The sequence below is a fragment of the Balaenoptera ricei genome, chromosome 17 (genome assembly GCF_028023285.1).
Source record: "Balaenoptera ricei isolate mBalRic1 chromosome 17, mBalRic1.hap2, whole genome shotgun sequence".
In the NCBI taxonomy this organism is placed as follows: domain Eukaryota; kingdom Metazoa; phylum Chordata; class Mammalia; order Artiodactyla; family Balaenopteridae; genus Balaenoptera; species Balaenoptera ricei.
This window is the reverse complement of record NC_082655.1, coordinates 15,722,219-15,737,533: the sequence shown is the minus strand read 5'-3', so window position 1 is coordinate 15,737,533 and position 15,315 is coordinate 15,722,219. Positions and strand designations below refer to the sequence as shown.

The following is a 15,315-nucleotide window of genomic DNA, read 5'->3' as shown; positions in this document are numbered from 1 at the left end:
TTGATTACTTGTTCATCCCTATTGACTTTTACTGATTGTAATGACTGCTGTTGGGAGATTTTTTTTGGTAGCCTTTTTTTGGTTAAACCTGGTTCAACTTTCCTATGTTGAATCTGGCCATTCTAAACTTTGTTCAAGAAGATTTTATTCTTTCAACAATTTTTGCCTTATTTTGCGAGTATTATTTCTACTGGTAGTTTTTGTCATGAATTACCTTTTTTGGTAAAACCATAGATCAGAGAATCTTTTCTGGAGTAAGTGTTGGTAGGCGGGAGATCCCAAGCAGTAATGAGAAAAGTCAAAAGACATCAATGAGCACATATTGTGCCTGTTTCACCACATTGCTTAGGGCCACACTGGTTCTCCAGGCCCTCTCCCACTACGGTGTTAGCAAACAGTTTTATGTCTCCAGGAAACATACCCTCTCTAGTTCCTTGAAGCCAAGTTTGTGATTCATAGACTCTGAAGGAGTCTGATTCAAGGGGTGAAGGGAGTCCTGTACTCCAAGACTCTGACTGCGCTCTAGATCTTTTGGTCAACCCACCTCATTTCCCGCTCTCTTAACTTTTTTTTTTTTTTTTTAATCATGATCTTAACATCAACCTTTTTTTAAAAAAATTAATTAATTAATTAATTATTTTAATTTTTGGCTGTGTTGGGTCTTCGTTTCTGTGCGAGGGCTTTCTCTAGTTGCGGCAAGTGGGGGCCACTCTTCATCGTGGTGCGCGGGCCTCTCACTATTGTGGCCTCTCTTGTTGGGAGCACAGGCTCCAGATGCGCAGGCTCAGTAGCTGTGGCTCACGGGCCTAGTTGCTCCGCGGCATGTGGGATCTTCCCAGACCAGGGCTCGAACCCGTGTCCCCTGCATTGGCAGGCAGATTCTCAACCACTGCGCCACCAGGGAAGCCCTCTTAACTTTCTTTTAATTAATTTTTTTTTAACTGAAGTATCGTTGATTTACAATGATGTACAAATCTCTGCTGTACAGCAAAGTGACTCAGTTATACACATATATACATTCTTTTTTTTTTAAGTATTCTTTTCCATTATGGTTTGTCCCAGGAGATTGGCTATAGTTCCCTGTGCTATACAGTAGGACCTTGTTGTTTATCCATTCTATATGTAATAGTCTGCATCTACCAGCCCCATACTCCTAGTCCCTCCCTCTCCCTCCCCCGTCCCCCTTGGCAACCACAAGTCTGACCTCTAGGTCTGTGAGTCTGTTTCTGTTTTGTAGATAGGTTGGCTCTCTTCACTTGCAATCTCTTTCCCCTTCCCACCACTCTACTCCTACCTCTTTCCATTCTCTCGTTGTCCTTTTTCTCTTTCACTGTCTTATCTCTCTCCCTGTTCCTTGGTATATTTAAATGAACCTTTAAGGGAGTGTTTGAAAACGTATCTGACAGCGCATGACTATCCGCCTACAGGAACAAATCTGACAAGTCTCTTTATTTTTCTCTCTTCCATGCAGATGAGACGGTGGAGTCGTACGAGCACTTGGCCCTCAGCGTTTTACGCTCTTGGGAGGATATCCCACAGGTTGGGTGTAGGCTGGTTCCTGAGCACATAGAAACTCGGCCACTGTACCACAGGGATAAGCCAGGAATGGAGCAGGTAGTGGCCAAGACAGTTCTGGTCCCAATAAGAGTGTTCATCCCCGAAGAGAATGACATTTCCCCTACAAGTTAATCTTGTGTGCCGTATAATAATGGTTCTCAACCAGGGACAATTTTGCCCCTCCTGCCCCGGACGTTTAGCAATGTCTCAAATATTTTTGGTCGTCTCACATGGGTGGGGGTGATATTGGCATCTAGTGGGAAGGGACAGAGATGCTGCTAAACGTCCTATTCTGTACTGGGCAGCCCTCCACAACAAAGAATTATTCAGCCTCAAACGAATGTTGAGATTGAGAAACTCTGCCCTAAAATCAGAGTAGGATTTAGTGCTCTTTCCCTTTTATGATTTGAGTTATCAAGTTCTTTCTGAAGAATCCTGACACTTGAGAAACTTCAAAACTCATCTGATGTGCCCAAGACCTTGTCCAAAAATCTGTCAGTAACCACACAGCCCACTAGTTTTCCCAAAGAAGCAATAGTTGGAGGCTTTCCTTGAAGAACTGGCAAAACAAGCTGTGTGGAAAAGATGACTAGAGATCTGGCTTCTGAGTTAGAAGGGAAGAGAAGACAACTTTAATAAGAGGCTTTTATGTTCTAGGCCCTTTACAGAAATGATCTCACCTAATTAGGATGGCCATAGATTTATTTATCCAAATTATGGCCATTTTGAGAGTGAAAGAAGGCACTATTAATAATTAAGCTGATACAAGGGGCACACACCATGGTTTTCCTAGACAAATGGGTGTGTGTGTCACCTCACGCTTATTTCTTAATACAGCCTCATGATGAAATTATTATAATCCTTACTTTTAAGATGAAGAAATTGAGGTTCAGAGAGTTTAAGTAACTTGCTCAAAGTTACTCAGCTGGTAATAAGTAGAGGTGGGATTTAACCCAGGCAGTGTGAGTCCCTAGTTCTGTCCCAGCTCTGGACTCACTCGCTGTGTAGTCTGGGCAAAGCACATGGGCTTGACTATAATGGGGCAGGAACTCCCACACTGCTATCCCAGCAATGCTGGGGTATAAACCTAGTCATAGCATGCGTGAGGGCGTGGCTTGAAAGGATAAACTTTTATAAGGTGTAGAAGCCTATGACTATTTCCTAAGATTTACTAAGAGATGTTTGAAATCTTTTGGTTACTGGTATCCTTCATTTTGCCTGTCAGATGTAGCTTCTTGGTTAACGGTGAATGTTAATGTCTCTTTAGAGACCTCGGAATATAATCCTCCATTGAATTGGTTCTTCTCTTCCCAAATGCTAACTCTTTGCTTACATTGCCCCTTCCCCTGGAAATTCTCTTTTTTTTTTCCTAGCCAAAGCCCCTTGTTCACCCAAATCCTACAAATCCTTCCTACTCTGTTGGAAGCCCCACTTACTTCATATAGAATCTCCCCTGACCATCCCAGCCCTTGTTGATCACTCACCTTCTTGCCTGAGCTGACGGAGCAATTAGCATGCATACAACAGAGCTGAACATGGAATCCACTGGACCTTCTCCCCACCTGGGCTCTCACATCCCTTGCAACAGGGTACATTTTGATGTATGGAGTCCAAAGCAATGGATGGAAGGCCTTATTCTACCACTAATTAGCCACGGGACTTCAGATAATTTCTTTGACTTCTCTGAACCTTAGTTTTTTTATGTGTAGCACAGAAACATAGCTGGGGGTGAGCACTGATGGGGATAATGGATGTTAAGGTACATTGGAAGCAATGAAGCATGATTCTTCTGACAGATAGTATTATCTTTGTAATTCTTAGGGGTTGGTAAGAAGAGCAGGGTCTCTAGAGTCAGCAGACAAGGGGTGAATCCAGGCTCTGCTACATGTTGCCCGTGTAAACATGGGCAAGACATTGTCTCATCTGCCAAGTAAGAATAATAACATCTACCTAGTGGGAATATTGGAAGAATTAATGAGACAATGCTTTTCAAGTGCATAGCACTGCGTCCACCACATAGTAGGTACGCAATAAGGTTTTGCTTACCCTTCCCCTTCTCTTGATGTATGCTCCTCTTGATATATGTTCTAATTTTTAATAAAAATATAAGTTCTGTCTTTGTCAACAAATATTCTGACTATAATATGGATAATATCCTTATTATATTACATTACATTATATTATATTATATGTACCTAATATCCATTACTAGTAAAGGGATCTGTTAAAACCATGAATGGTCAGTGTCTATGTGATAACGCCCCCCCCCCCAAAAAGAATAAAATCTAAAGGATGTCTTCTTAACAAGGGCCGCCTGCAGATGTGGGTGGACATGTTTCCCAAAGATATGCCTCAGCCTGGACCTCCTGTTGACATTTCGCCAAGGAAACCCAAAGGGTAAGTAACCTGCAGCCCCACCTTCAAGGAAAGAGACCAAGGTCTCAGACTAAAAGATCATGTCATTTGATCTGGTGTCTGATACATCACATTAATCAACTGACACCTGATAATCATGCCTCACTTTCCACCTGGCCAAGTACAGCAGGGGGTGAGTGGTGGTGATAATAGTAGTGGTGGGGATTGAAATGGTGGCCCCTGTTCTATGGTAGGAGCCCCTGAGTTTCAGCATTCTGAAAAAATGTCAGTTAATGGAAGGAGGATCTGCTCAGAGAAATTCACGTTCTTGGTGATTCCAGCTGGGACACTTGGTTTTGATGGAACGAAGACCTTAAGTCTTGATATTTTTGAACTTGGTAAAGTTGAGGAAGCTTATAGACTCAAAGCAGTACCAGAATCACATAGACACCAATTGACTCAGCTTCCAAGGTCTTCAACCTAAGTCTGCCTTCCCTTATCCCAGGTATGAATTGCGAGTAACCATCTGGAACACGGAAGATGTCCTTTTAGAGGATGAGAATATCTTCACAGGACAAAAATCAAGTGATATTTATGTTAAAGGGTAAGATCATCAGCAAACTCCGTACCCCCTTTCCTTCTCCTCTTCACCTCTTTAACCCCTAACCAAACTATGCCTCGTGGAAGATATTCTATGCACGTCTCACAAAAGGAGTCCATCTTACTCACCTTGTTAGATAAGGTCACTTTCTTTGTCAAATATTTGCCTTATTTGGTCATTTTGCTAAGAATGATTATCCCATGAAATATTTTTGTGAGGAAATCTTACTATATAAACGTCTCTTTCAGTTAAATATTGGATGCCTAAACTTTTTGAATGACATTCAAAATACCTTTACACCAGAAGGAAGTAGAGAGCTGTAGTGCTATTGATGAAAGATGAAGTGTTAAGAAGATTATAAGCCTAATACAAAAGCTAAACTTTATACCTTCCCGTTTGCTAGTTTTACCAACCTAGGACTCAGGAAACTAAATATTTTGTATCTCTCTCTTACATCTTGGCTATAACGCAAATGTCTTTGGAGGTTTCCGTTTCACCCCTAATCAGGGAGGGAGATGAAGTGGTAGAGAATCAGAAACAATGTGACTTAAACATGTACCCTCAGATAAAACTCATCTCAGAAACAGTAAATTCATCTCAGCCTTATTTTGGTATCTCTTTGTCTTCCCCCAACAAGAAACCCCCTTCCTCATTGACACTCCCATTTCTAGTACACTATTAAGTCTTGTTCATTTTACTCCCAAAATAGCTGTCAGCACTGTCCATTCTCTTCATGTCACCACATCACCATCATCCTCTTTTCCTCCATCATTTCCTGCTGGGGTCACTGAAATACCAATACTATCTGAATTGGTCTCTCCCTATTCAGTCTTGCCTCCAATAATCTGTTCTCTATTGTTGAAACATGAGTTATCTTTTCAAAACACAATCTGAGCACATCTGTCCTGTACTTAAAACACTTTAATGACATCCTATTTTCTCTGGACAAAGATCCAAATCCCTCATATGTCCTAAAATATCACCCATGACTAGACTTTGCCTATGTCTTCAGACTCATCTCACTGGATCAGTACTCCCCCTTGCCTTCCGCTCTCTAGTCACACTGAGCTTCTTTCCCTTTTTAGAATGTGTCCTCACCTCTTCTTCCATAGGGCCTTTGCACACCCCTCACTGGTGACTTTTGCCATCCCACCCATCTCCCTCCATCCCCTTCCCTCCATGACTGTAGCTCCATGAAGGCAAGAACCATCTCTGTTTGCTCCCTATCACTCCCCTAGCATCTAGCTCACTCCTTGCCTCATAAGAGATACCACACATATATTGGTTGACCGAGCACCATCTTTAGCTAAATAATTGTGCCCATACCCCGAGTGGTACCACCCCTCTGGGAATAGAAGGGTCTTTACCCTCCCCTGCCCCAGGGTGGGTTGGGGTGGAGGGAGGGATGTCTGCTTTCAGAAAGCAAATGGTTTGGCATTATCAATTAGTTTGAATTAAAAGTACCTTTTTTCTCAAGAATTAATTAGCTGTGGATAAAGTACTAGGGGAAAAGGTATTCACTGTAGCTTACTTTATACTTGGCATGAAGGAGAAAGACCAGATAATACTAAGAGGAAATAACATAATAGATCATTTGGAGTACACAAAGCACTGTACATATAATATCTCATATAATTCCTCTGAATTTCTCTGAACTAGATATTGTCATTGCTTCTATTTTCCAGATGACACAAAGGCACAGAGAGGTTAGATAATTTACCTATGTAATGTAGCAATGTAATGTAGTGGGTGCAGAAATGGTACACGTTATAAAGAGGTAGCCCAAGGTGAGAGGAAACTCAGATTACACTTTCATTTCACATTTCCTGACTTTTCCCTTTTTATTGCGTGTGGCTTCAGATCTACCCAAGAACTGAAGACAATTCCCCAACCTGACTTAGACCGAGAGTCTTGTTTCAGTTTCTGACCCTTTGATCCTTATTTATCTCTTTCGGATTCAATGGAAACTTTCATCTAAATCTAACTATATCATAATTTTAAAACCATGGATCTGTGACCACAATGAAACTAGTTAAATCACTCTTGATTATACTGATGCCTGAATAATGTGCTCTGAGTGTTTAATTCTTTTTCTGTCTTTATTCAGGTGGTTAAAGGGTTTGGAAGATGACAAGCAGGAAACAGACGTGCATTACAACTCTCTGACTGGAGAGGGGAACTTCAACTGGCGCTTTCTATTTCCATTTCAGTATCTCCCAGCGGAGAAGCAAATGGTCATTACCAAGAGGGAGAACATCTTTTCCTTAGAGAAGATGGAGTGTAAGACGCCAGCTGTGTTGGTGCTTCAGGTTTGGGATTTTGAAAGGCTGTCTTCAGATGATTTTCTGGGTAAGCCAGAGGCTTCATCAAGCTCATATTAATGTTGAGGGTTTTGTCCCAGCTTTTGGAGAACTTAGTCTGAGTTAGCTCCAGGGATAGTAATTTCAATGCTATTTAATAATTTTGATAGCAAAATATTGAAACACTCCAAATAGCCCTTAATAGGGGGTTGACTCAGTAAGTTACAGTGTATCCCTATGGTGGAAGATACATATTCAAATTGACCTTTGCTTTACTACTAAGAAGCTATTAAGTTTTGAGCTAATTACTGGTCTCCTCTGTACCTCAGTTTTCCTCAGTTGTAAAATGGGGTAATAATATTACAACCTCAGAGGGGAGCTGTAAATGTGATAATTTAAAAACGAAGTACAGTGCTTCATACATAGTAAGCACTCAATAAGTGATAACCCTGCAGCCATTAAAATATTAGAATATTTAATGAGTTGGATAGTTGTGCAAAGTGCATTAAGTGAAAAAAAAGTGTATAGGAAAAGATCCCCTTTCGGTAAAAAATACGTTTAGTTTTATAGGAGAAAGAGATAGAGATAGCCAAAGAGACAGAAAGACTGATATAAGGATATGAACTAATAAGTAGGACAGTCGTCAACTTTTGGGAGGTAGAAAAATAATAGAAAAAAAGATTTCTAGTTTTTGCTAATGTGCATGCTCTAAATGTTCACAGTTAACATATATCACTTTCGAAATGAGGAAAGGTTATTAAGGAGAGAGAAATATAACATTCTCGTGGCATTATCTTACTCTGGCTTATATTCACTCATTGAAAATACATTGTTGAAAACTAGTGAATACAACAAAAAAGAAGCAGACTCACAGATGATAGAGAACAAACTAGTGGTTACCAGTGGGGAGAAGGACGGGGAGAGAGGCAATATAGGGGTGGGGAGAGGGAGGTACAAACTATTGGGTGTAAGATAGGGTCAAGGATGTATTGTACAACGCAGGGAATATAGCCACTATTTTGTAATAACTGTAAATGGAAAGTAACCTTTAAAATGTATAAAAAACTTTCAACAAGAGAAAACATTGTTGAGAGCCCACGAAGATACTGGAGAGTAGCTACCAAGACAGTAAGACTTAGTCCCCAACCTGCAGTTTAGTGGACTCAGAGAGGGAGGTATGGTCGGGGTAGGAGGTTCCTATAGGCTTATGTGCTAAGGCAGGGAACAGCTCAAAGGACAGCCACGTAATCCAGATCACACCCAGGGAACAGAGAAGAGGCCCAACAGGTGACACCGGAAACTAAGGCTTGAAAGTTACATATGGTAGCTCTGCCCTTGTCTTCTACCTGCTGCCATATTACTAATGCTTTAAATGCACCAAACATGTCTTGGTCATATTTGTGCCCTCAATATCTGGCACATGCTGTGGATCCCATGTGGTCCTGACTGAATGACCAGTGAGTGGGTGGATGAATGAGTGGGTGAATGAGGATGATGATGGATTTTCAAGCTCTTCTATAACTGTTAAGGGCATCTCTTCACAGGCTCCCTGGAAATGAACCTCAATAGTTTTCCCCGAGCAGCTAAGTCTGCCAAAGACTGCGGTCTCACCAAGTTTGAAAATGCAAGTGAGGAGAGCAAGATTTCCATATTCCAGCAAAAGCGTGTGCGGGGCTGGTGGCCTTTCGCTAAAAGCAAAGAACTCACGGTATGTGCCAGCTGTAGGAGATGGGGGGAGGGTGGAGCAGGCAGGGGACCTCATGCTCTTTCAATGGGTCATTTTGTAAACTTCAAGTCAAGTGCCCTAAAATGACATAGAGCCCTTTACGGCAAAGGTTCTGTTGAGAAGCGAGAATTTTGAAAAATTTATAAATGCATTGCGCCTTCCATATTTCAGCATGCTTGATTTAATGGTGATCTATATCAGGCTCGGTTTCTATCTTCTTGCCTTGAGCATATGCCCTGGCATTAATTTTTTTTCAACATTTCTTGAAATTATGCATAAAGTCCTGACTAATGTACAATTTTAATACAACTGCTTCATCCCTTCACCCTCAAAACGTGAAACTCCATTTAAAAAGTGATCCATCCTTTTAAAACTTGCTCGAGAGGACGCTAGCAGAAAGAAGAGCCATTTACCCCTGTCCTTGCCTGGCCAACTTGGTCCATACTGTGTGACACATGCTGTAGGAACTCGGACCTTTCACAAATAGTAGGAAGAAAGCTTCTCTTGCCCTTTCTTTCAGCCCCCTCCTCACTCCCCTGTAAGGGAGGGTGGAGAGCTTAAGTGCTCGGTGAAGGTGAGAAAAGGGACCGGGCCAGCATCGGGGGCCTATTTTCATTGTTGTCCTCCTCTCGGGGTGAGCGCGTTCTCCCCTCTGCTCCTAGTGCCCAGCAGCAAAAGCAAACGCAAGTCAGGACCTTTCAGGTAGCAGGTCTGCATAGAGCCCGATTGCTCACTCTCTCTTTGTTCTACGGGCTCAGTGGGTACAAGACAAGGATTTCTTCGAACTTAACTGGGAGCTGCTGACCTGACTCCGTGGTGTCTAGCTTTAGTATGTTTTCTAGGCGCTTTCTCTTCCCTCCATTCTCAGTCCCATCTGGTGAGATTGGATCAAAAGCACAAGGATCCAAGCAGGCTCCTTCCTTCCAGTCTCCTCAAGTATGCGTTGAGGTTTTACTACGTGGCAGCCTCTGTACTCTGTTCCAGGCTTCACGGCTTAGCACATAATAGATGCTCCATCAGTGATTTGATTGATGAATGGATGAGTTCAGAAATGAAGTAAGCATGGCCTCTACTGTCAACCGAGTCCAGTGAGGACAGATGTATCAACAGTACAGTCTGCGTGAAACAGTCAAAGTGAAAATGACACAGGGAAGGAAGAGGGGAGGGGAGGAGCTAATTCCCTCTGAGGATGTTGAGGGGTCAAGCAGGGCAGAGCATGAATTTTTCAAGAACAAGGAATGATGAAAGGCCTTTTCTAGATGAAGAAAAGGGGGATGTCTACTCCAAGTAGAGGAACCATGATGAGTGCAGCCTGGAGTCATGAAATATCCCCATGGGGACAGCTAACTGCCCACTGGTCAGAGTTGTCAGAAAGTAATATGAGGTCAGGAAATGGGGAATGCCAAGTCCTGAAATCCAAATTCTTATCTTTTGACATAATTCCTCTTCCTATGAAACAAACGGCAGTGATTATGTATGTATTACATAATGGCAGTCATCTATTATATTTTTATAGCCCTGCAGAGTTTGCCAAATATGTTCAGATCCCTTCTGTTATTTCATTTGATCCTAATTGACTCTTTATTTTCCATGTAATTTATTTCTTCATTTCATTCAACAAATATTTATTGAGCATCTATTAAAGGATAGGCCCTGAGAATAATATAGTCCAATGTCAAAGACAGACACACAAGGGTAAATGGATGAACACACAAACGCACAGCGAGTCACCCACAGGCACACCAAGAAAGCAAATTCTTCTTTTTTTTTTTTAAGAGAAAAAAGTGAATTTTATTTGAGCCAAACTGAGGATTATAATGTGAGAGACAGACCCTCAGGAAGCTCTGAGAATTGCTCAGCCTAGCAAATTCTTAAAACAAGGGCTGGGAAGTGCTGAGTTAAGGCATTTCCAAGGCAGATATTCCCACCCCATGCAGTGATTAGAGGCCTTTCTGTGACTGTGAACCTTTACAGTTGAGGCCTAAAGAATGAAAAGTAGTGAGCCATAGGGAAAAAAATGGAAGTGCGTTTGTCACCAAGCAAACACCACAGGCAAAGGCCCTGAGGTCAGAATGGGTTCAGTGCATAGGAGGAACTAAAATACAAACAAGCAAAACCTCGCACAACTGGAGCAGGGTGAAGAGAGGGTGATGCCAATGAAGTGGAGAGGAAACCAGAGCTGGATCGTGCAGCCCTGAGACGCCATGTTGAAGAGTTTATGGATTTCGGTCTCAGATCAACAGGAAGCCAGTGAATGGTTTCCAGCAGGGAGGTGAGGTGAGGGGATCTGATTCACACAGGAAACAGTCCCTCACTGCAATGGGGACAATGGGTGGGAGAGGGTCACAAGTGGAGAAAGAGAAGTAGGCAGAGATGTAGGAAGAACATGATGAAAATGTGCTGAGACATACACCCAGAGAGGAGAGTCTTTTGCAGACAGTTGGGTCTTTGTGTCAAATGCTCCTGGGTGGTTGCATAAGAAGCAGAGAAGTGTCGATTGGGGTTAACAGCGTGGAGGTCACTGGAGACCTTTAATTAATTAATTAATTTATTTATTTATTTATTAAAATTAATTAATTTCTAACTGAAGTACAGTTGATATACAATATTATATAAGTTACAGGTGTACAATAGAGTGATTCACAGTTTTTAAAGGTTATATTCCATTTACAGTTATTATAAAATATTGGCTATATTCCCCGTGTTGTACAATATATCCTTGTAGCTTATTTTATACATAATAATTTGTACCTCTCCTGGCGACCTTTTTAAAAAGCAGTGTTGTGAAAGTTCATAGCAACATTATTCATAATAGCCCCAAAGTGGAACCATCCAAATGTCCATCAACTGATGAATGGATAAACAAAATGTGGTATGTTAACCGAAATTTCAGAAACAGAGACCTTACTGAAGTAAAGAGGTGCTTATTTGGGGTTTGTTAGGACCATAGTCTGGGAGACACAGATTCAAGAAGCATTTGAATTGTGTTCTGTTGGACTACAAAATGGGGGATGCTTATAAAGCAAAACACGGCAAGGTTACACAAGTTGTTTGTCAAGAACTAGGATTGGAGCTGGCAAGAAGTAAGGGTGCTTATTAAACAAGAATTGGTTGGCGTCCAAAATGATTACATTGTTGCAAAAGGGTTGGGGAAACTTTGAAACTACAAGGTTTCAGGGAGCAGCTGCTAGCAGATACTGTTTTCAAGATGGCCAGTAGTGTCCTAGAATTTGATACAGTTCAGAAAATTCAAGTTCTCAGTGATTTAGGAACACGTCTGCAACTGCATCCACAGTGGTCACCTGGCTCCATTTTGTTATTTATTCATTTATTTAGCTGCACTGCGCAACATGTGGGATCTTTGTTCTGTCACCAGGGATCAAACCCCGGTCCCCTGCATTGGAATCACCGAGTCTTAACCGCTGGACCACCAGGGAGGTCCCACCTGGCTCCATTTTGGATGCCTGAACCGTAGTTACTCCATTTTGATTTTTAAATGGCTTTAAATATGTCATCAGGTATATCCATATAGTGGAATAGAATTCAGCCATAAAAAAGAATAAAGTGCTGGTAGATCCTCCAACAATAGACTGCTAGTTATTTCTCCTGCAGAAACTGGGTTATTTGGGGTTAACAAAGAATTGCAATTTGAGGTCTGCAACTGTGGCTAGCCATGTGCAAATCCCCAGCAAAAATGGAAAGAACTCTTTTATAGAGGGGGAAAGGAAGTTGGGGGTGCAATAGTTAACAGAGCCCATGGCTTTTCATTGACTGAGCCATGACTGTCTCTCATTGGCTGAGCTCCTGCCAGGTGAGAAGAGAAAGTCTTTCTTCTCCCTATTAGGCTCTGCTATCAACATAGGGCATGAGAGCTCCCCTTTCTGGTCTCTCAACTCTATTTTAATTGAGGTTTCTGTTTATTAATTGTTACAGTTTCCATGTCTGTAAAATGAGTAGTTTGGACGGGGTGCCTCCAAGGTGTGTTTCCAGCAAAGACATTCTCTAATTCCCACTCTGCATGAACCCGCCTCCCGTGCCTTGAAGCCAGCAGTCAGGAGATCATTGTCCTCTTATTCCAATTACCAGCAGCCAGGAGGGATTTGTTTATGGGCACTGCCACCTGCCAGGCTTATTTTTAAAGCTGCTTATCTGTACACCCAAGCAGTGTAATTTAGACATTTGGATCACACAGCTCCTAGTGTGGAATATGGATAGTAAGTGAAAAACAGCTCCAAGTGGAATTGCAAAAGAATGGGTACCCTTTGGAGAAGGAAAGCGAATATATATTGAACATGTTCTTCATGAAACACATTGCATTATGCATTTAATATGCATTATCCTACTAAAAGCAACCTTCAAAGAAATCACTCCTTTAGAAGATGGAGATCAGGAAGTTTCTTTTACAGGTTAATCTCACAAGTCTACAGTTAGGCAGCCCAGGTAAGTCCCAAGAGCATAACAACTAAAACTACCTCCAGTTTAGTGTGGAAAAACAATTGTCAGCATTTACTATGGCCATGTACACTAGGAGCTAAAGGTTCAATGATCAATAAGACACGTTTCTGCCATCCAGAAGTTCACAGCTTAGCTGAGGCAGCTGGTAGACAAGACAAATCATCTAAATAGGATGTGGCAAATTCAGATTCTCCAGGAGCGGACGAGGGGAGGTATTTTCATGTGAAGATCATTTTTAAGACAAAGTATATTATATGCATTTATAGGAAATTTGAAAGACACAAAAATGTGGAAAGGAAGAAATAGCGCCCCTATGCACATCACCCAAAGAAAACTATTGCTAACATTTTGGTTATTCCCAACATGCATAGATTTTGGTTAATTTTATATAATAGTGATCATTCTATGTTAAAAATAATGCCTTGTTCATTTTGCTTTACTCAGTGTTACAATGAGCATTCCCCTACATTTTATTATGAATATTATTAATTCTTTGTATTCTCAAAATAGAAATGCTACAGTTTAATCATGTGTTTTTTCCTCAACATACATGCATTAAAAAAATTTAAGCATGCAGAAAAGTTGAAAGAATAGGACAATGATCAGCCATATACCCACTGCCTAGATTTAATATTTAATATTTGTAGACATTTTGATATATTTATTTTGTCTGTATATGTGAATATATGGATATAGTATACACACACACACACACACACACACACACACACACACTGGCTGAACCATTTAAGAGTAAGTTGTAGACATTCTGACACTTTACCCCTAAAGACTTCCTATGCATCTCCTGAGAATATGGATATCCTCCTACACAACATCTCATTGTGAAAAATAGGACAATTTGAACATCCAAAAGAATAATGACTATGCTTTGTGCATTAAAGGTTTATATGAGTTTTGAATTATTTCCTTAATTAGCTACCCAGAAATGGAATTCACAGGTCCAGAGTATGACTATATACTGTAATGCACATACACTCACACATACATATATATGTGTGCAGATACATATATGTGTGTGTATATATATATATGTATATGTATGTATGTATGTATGTGTATGTGTATATTCCTCTTCCTAAAGGATTTACCAGTACACATTCCCACCATTAATGTATGAGAATGCCTCATCTCATAGGAGTGACAGTTGTGTTTAATAAGCAATAATTATTGCTGAAGAAGGCATGTCCAACCTGAACACAATCACTTCTCAGCCTCCCCCAGCGTCCACCCTCCAGGCCCAGTGAAGTTTGAAGCCCATAGACAATGGATGCGATACAACAAATCTAGTCTTTTTAGGACCTTTCCTTATCATGTTCTTCCATCCATAGATGTCATTAGGTTAATAGATAGTCTCTCACACTGTCCATTTTTTCTAGCTCTGATTTAAAATTACATTTGGAGGATATTATTTGCTTAAGACCTCTACCTGGTACTTGGTTGAATGCTGATGATTGAAATAGGACATGGAACCCTCTGTGTGGAGAGATATGGAATGAGGAGCAACGTTTATCAGACCATGTTAGTAAACACCTTCCCCTGCTGCCTCTGGGATACCAGATAAATGCTTTTTGACCACACAGGCAGGGCAGTGAAGCGGGGACAAGGCTCTTCCTGATATTAACTGACAACTTCTATGCCTGGGGCAGAATTAATTTCATATTCTCTGCCTCCTTTTTTTCTTTGCATTTTTTTTTCCTGTGGGAATATGGGTCCTTGGGACTTCTCTGGGAGTTTGCTGAATGGGCAGAATATATTTCTCATTAAATTATGTGTTTCTGTCCATAAAGTAGTGTTGAAGGTAACAATGATTTTTTAAGTGTTTACTATTCACCAGGCACTGGGTTGAGCACTTTATAAGTGTTGTATCATTTATTTTTCAAAGCAATCTTATGGGGTACATGCTATTAACATCCCAGATCAGTGAGACTCAGAGAGGGCACGTAACTCACCCAAGGTCACACAGCTAGTAAGTGGTAGAGCCCGATTTCAGATGCAAATTTGTCTGCACCAAATCGTACCCACTCAATTCCTATGCTACGCTATGCTATACTACTCCTTAAGCTACCCAAGGCAAGTCGTTAGATGGAAGTCAAAAACATGTTTTTTTTTCTTTTTAAAACCAATTTATTAAAATATAATATACTTACATAGAGAAATGAGTAACATATATTACAGAAAATTGTGCCAATCATGAATTTTCACACACTGAACACTCCTATCGGCACCTAGACGAAGAAGCAGAACCTCTCCAGTGACCCAGACCCCTCCTGCCCCTGTGCTGACCACTCTCCTGACCTCCA

The 15,315-nt window shown here is 41.1% G+C and overlaps 1 protein-coding gene across 1 annotated transcript in view; it reads left to right on the top strand.

The window, feature by feature from the left end:
- FER1L6 (fer-1 like family member 6) overlaps positions 1–15,315 on the top strand; it is a 117,203-nt gene that overhangs the window by 97,420 nt on the left and 4,468 nt on the right. Inside the window, exons 34-38 of the mRNA XM_059901503.1 lie at positions 1,472–1,614; positions 3,866–3,954; positions 4,418–4,516; positions 6,621–6,862; positions 8,358–8,521. Of these exons, the coding sequence (XP_059757486.1) occupies positions 1,472–1,614; positions 3,866–3,954; positions 4,418–4,516; positions 6,621–6,862; positions 8,358–8,521 (737 nt within the window). The remainder of the gene's footprint in view (positions 1–1,471; positions 1,615–3,865; positions 3,955–4,417; positions 4,517–6,620; positions 6,863–8,357; positions 8,522–15,315) is intronic.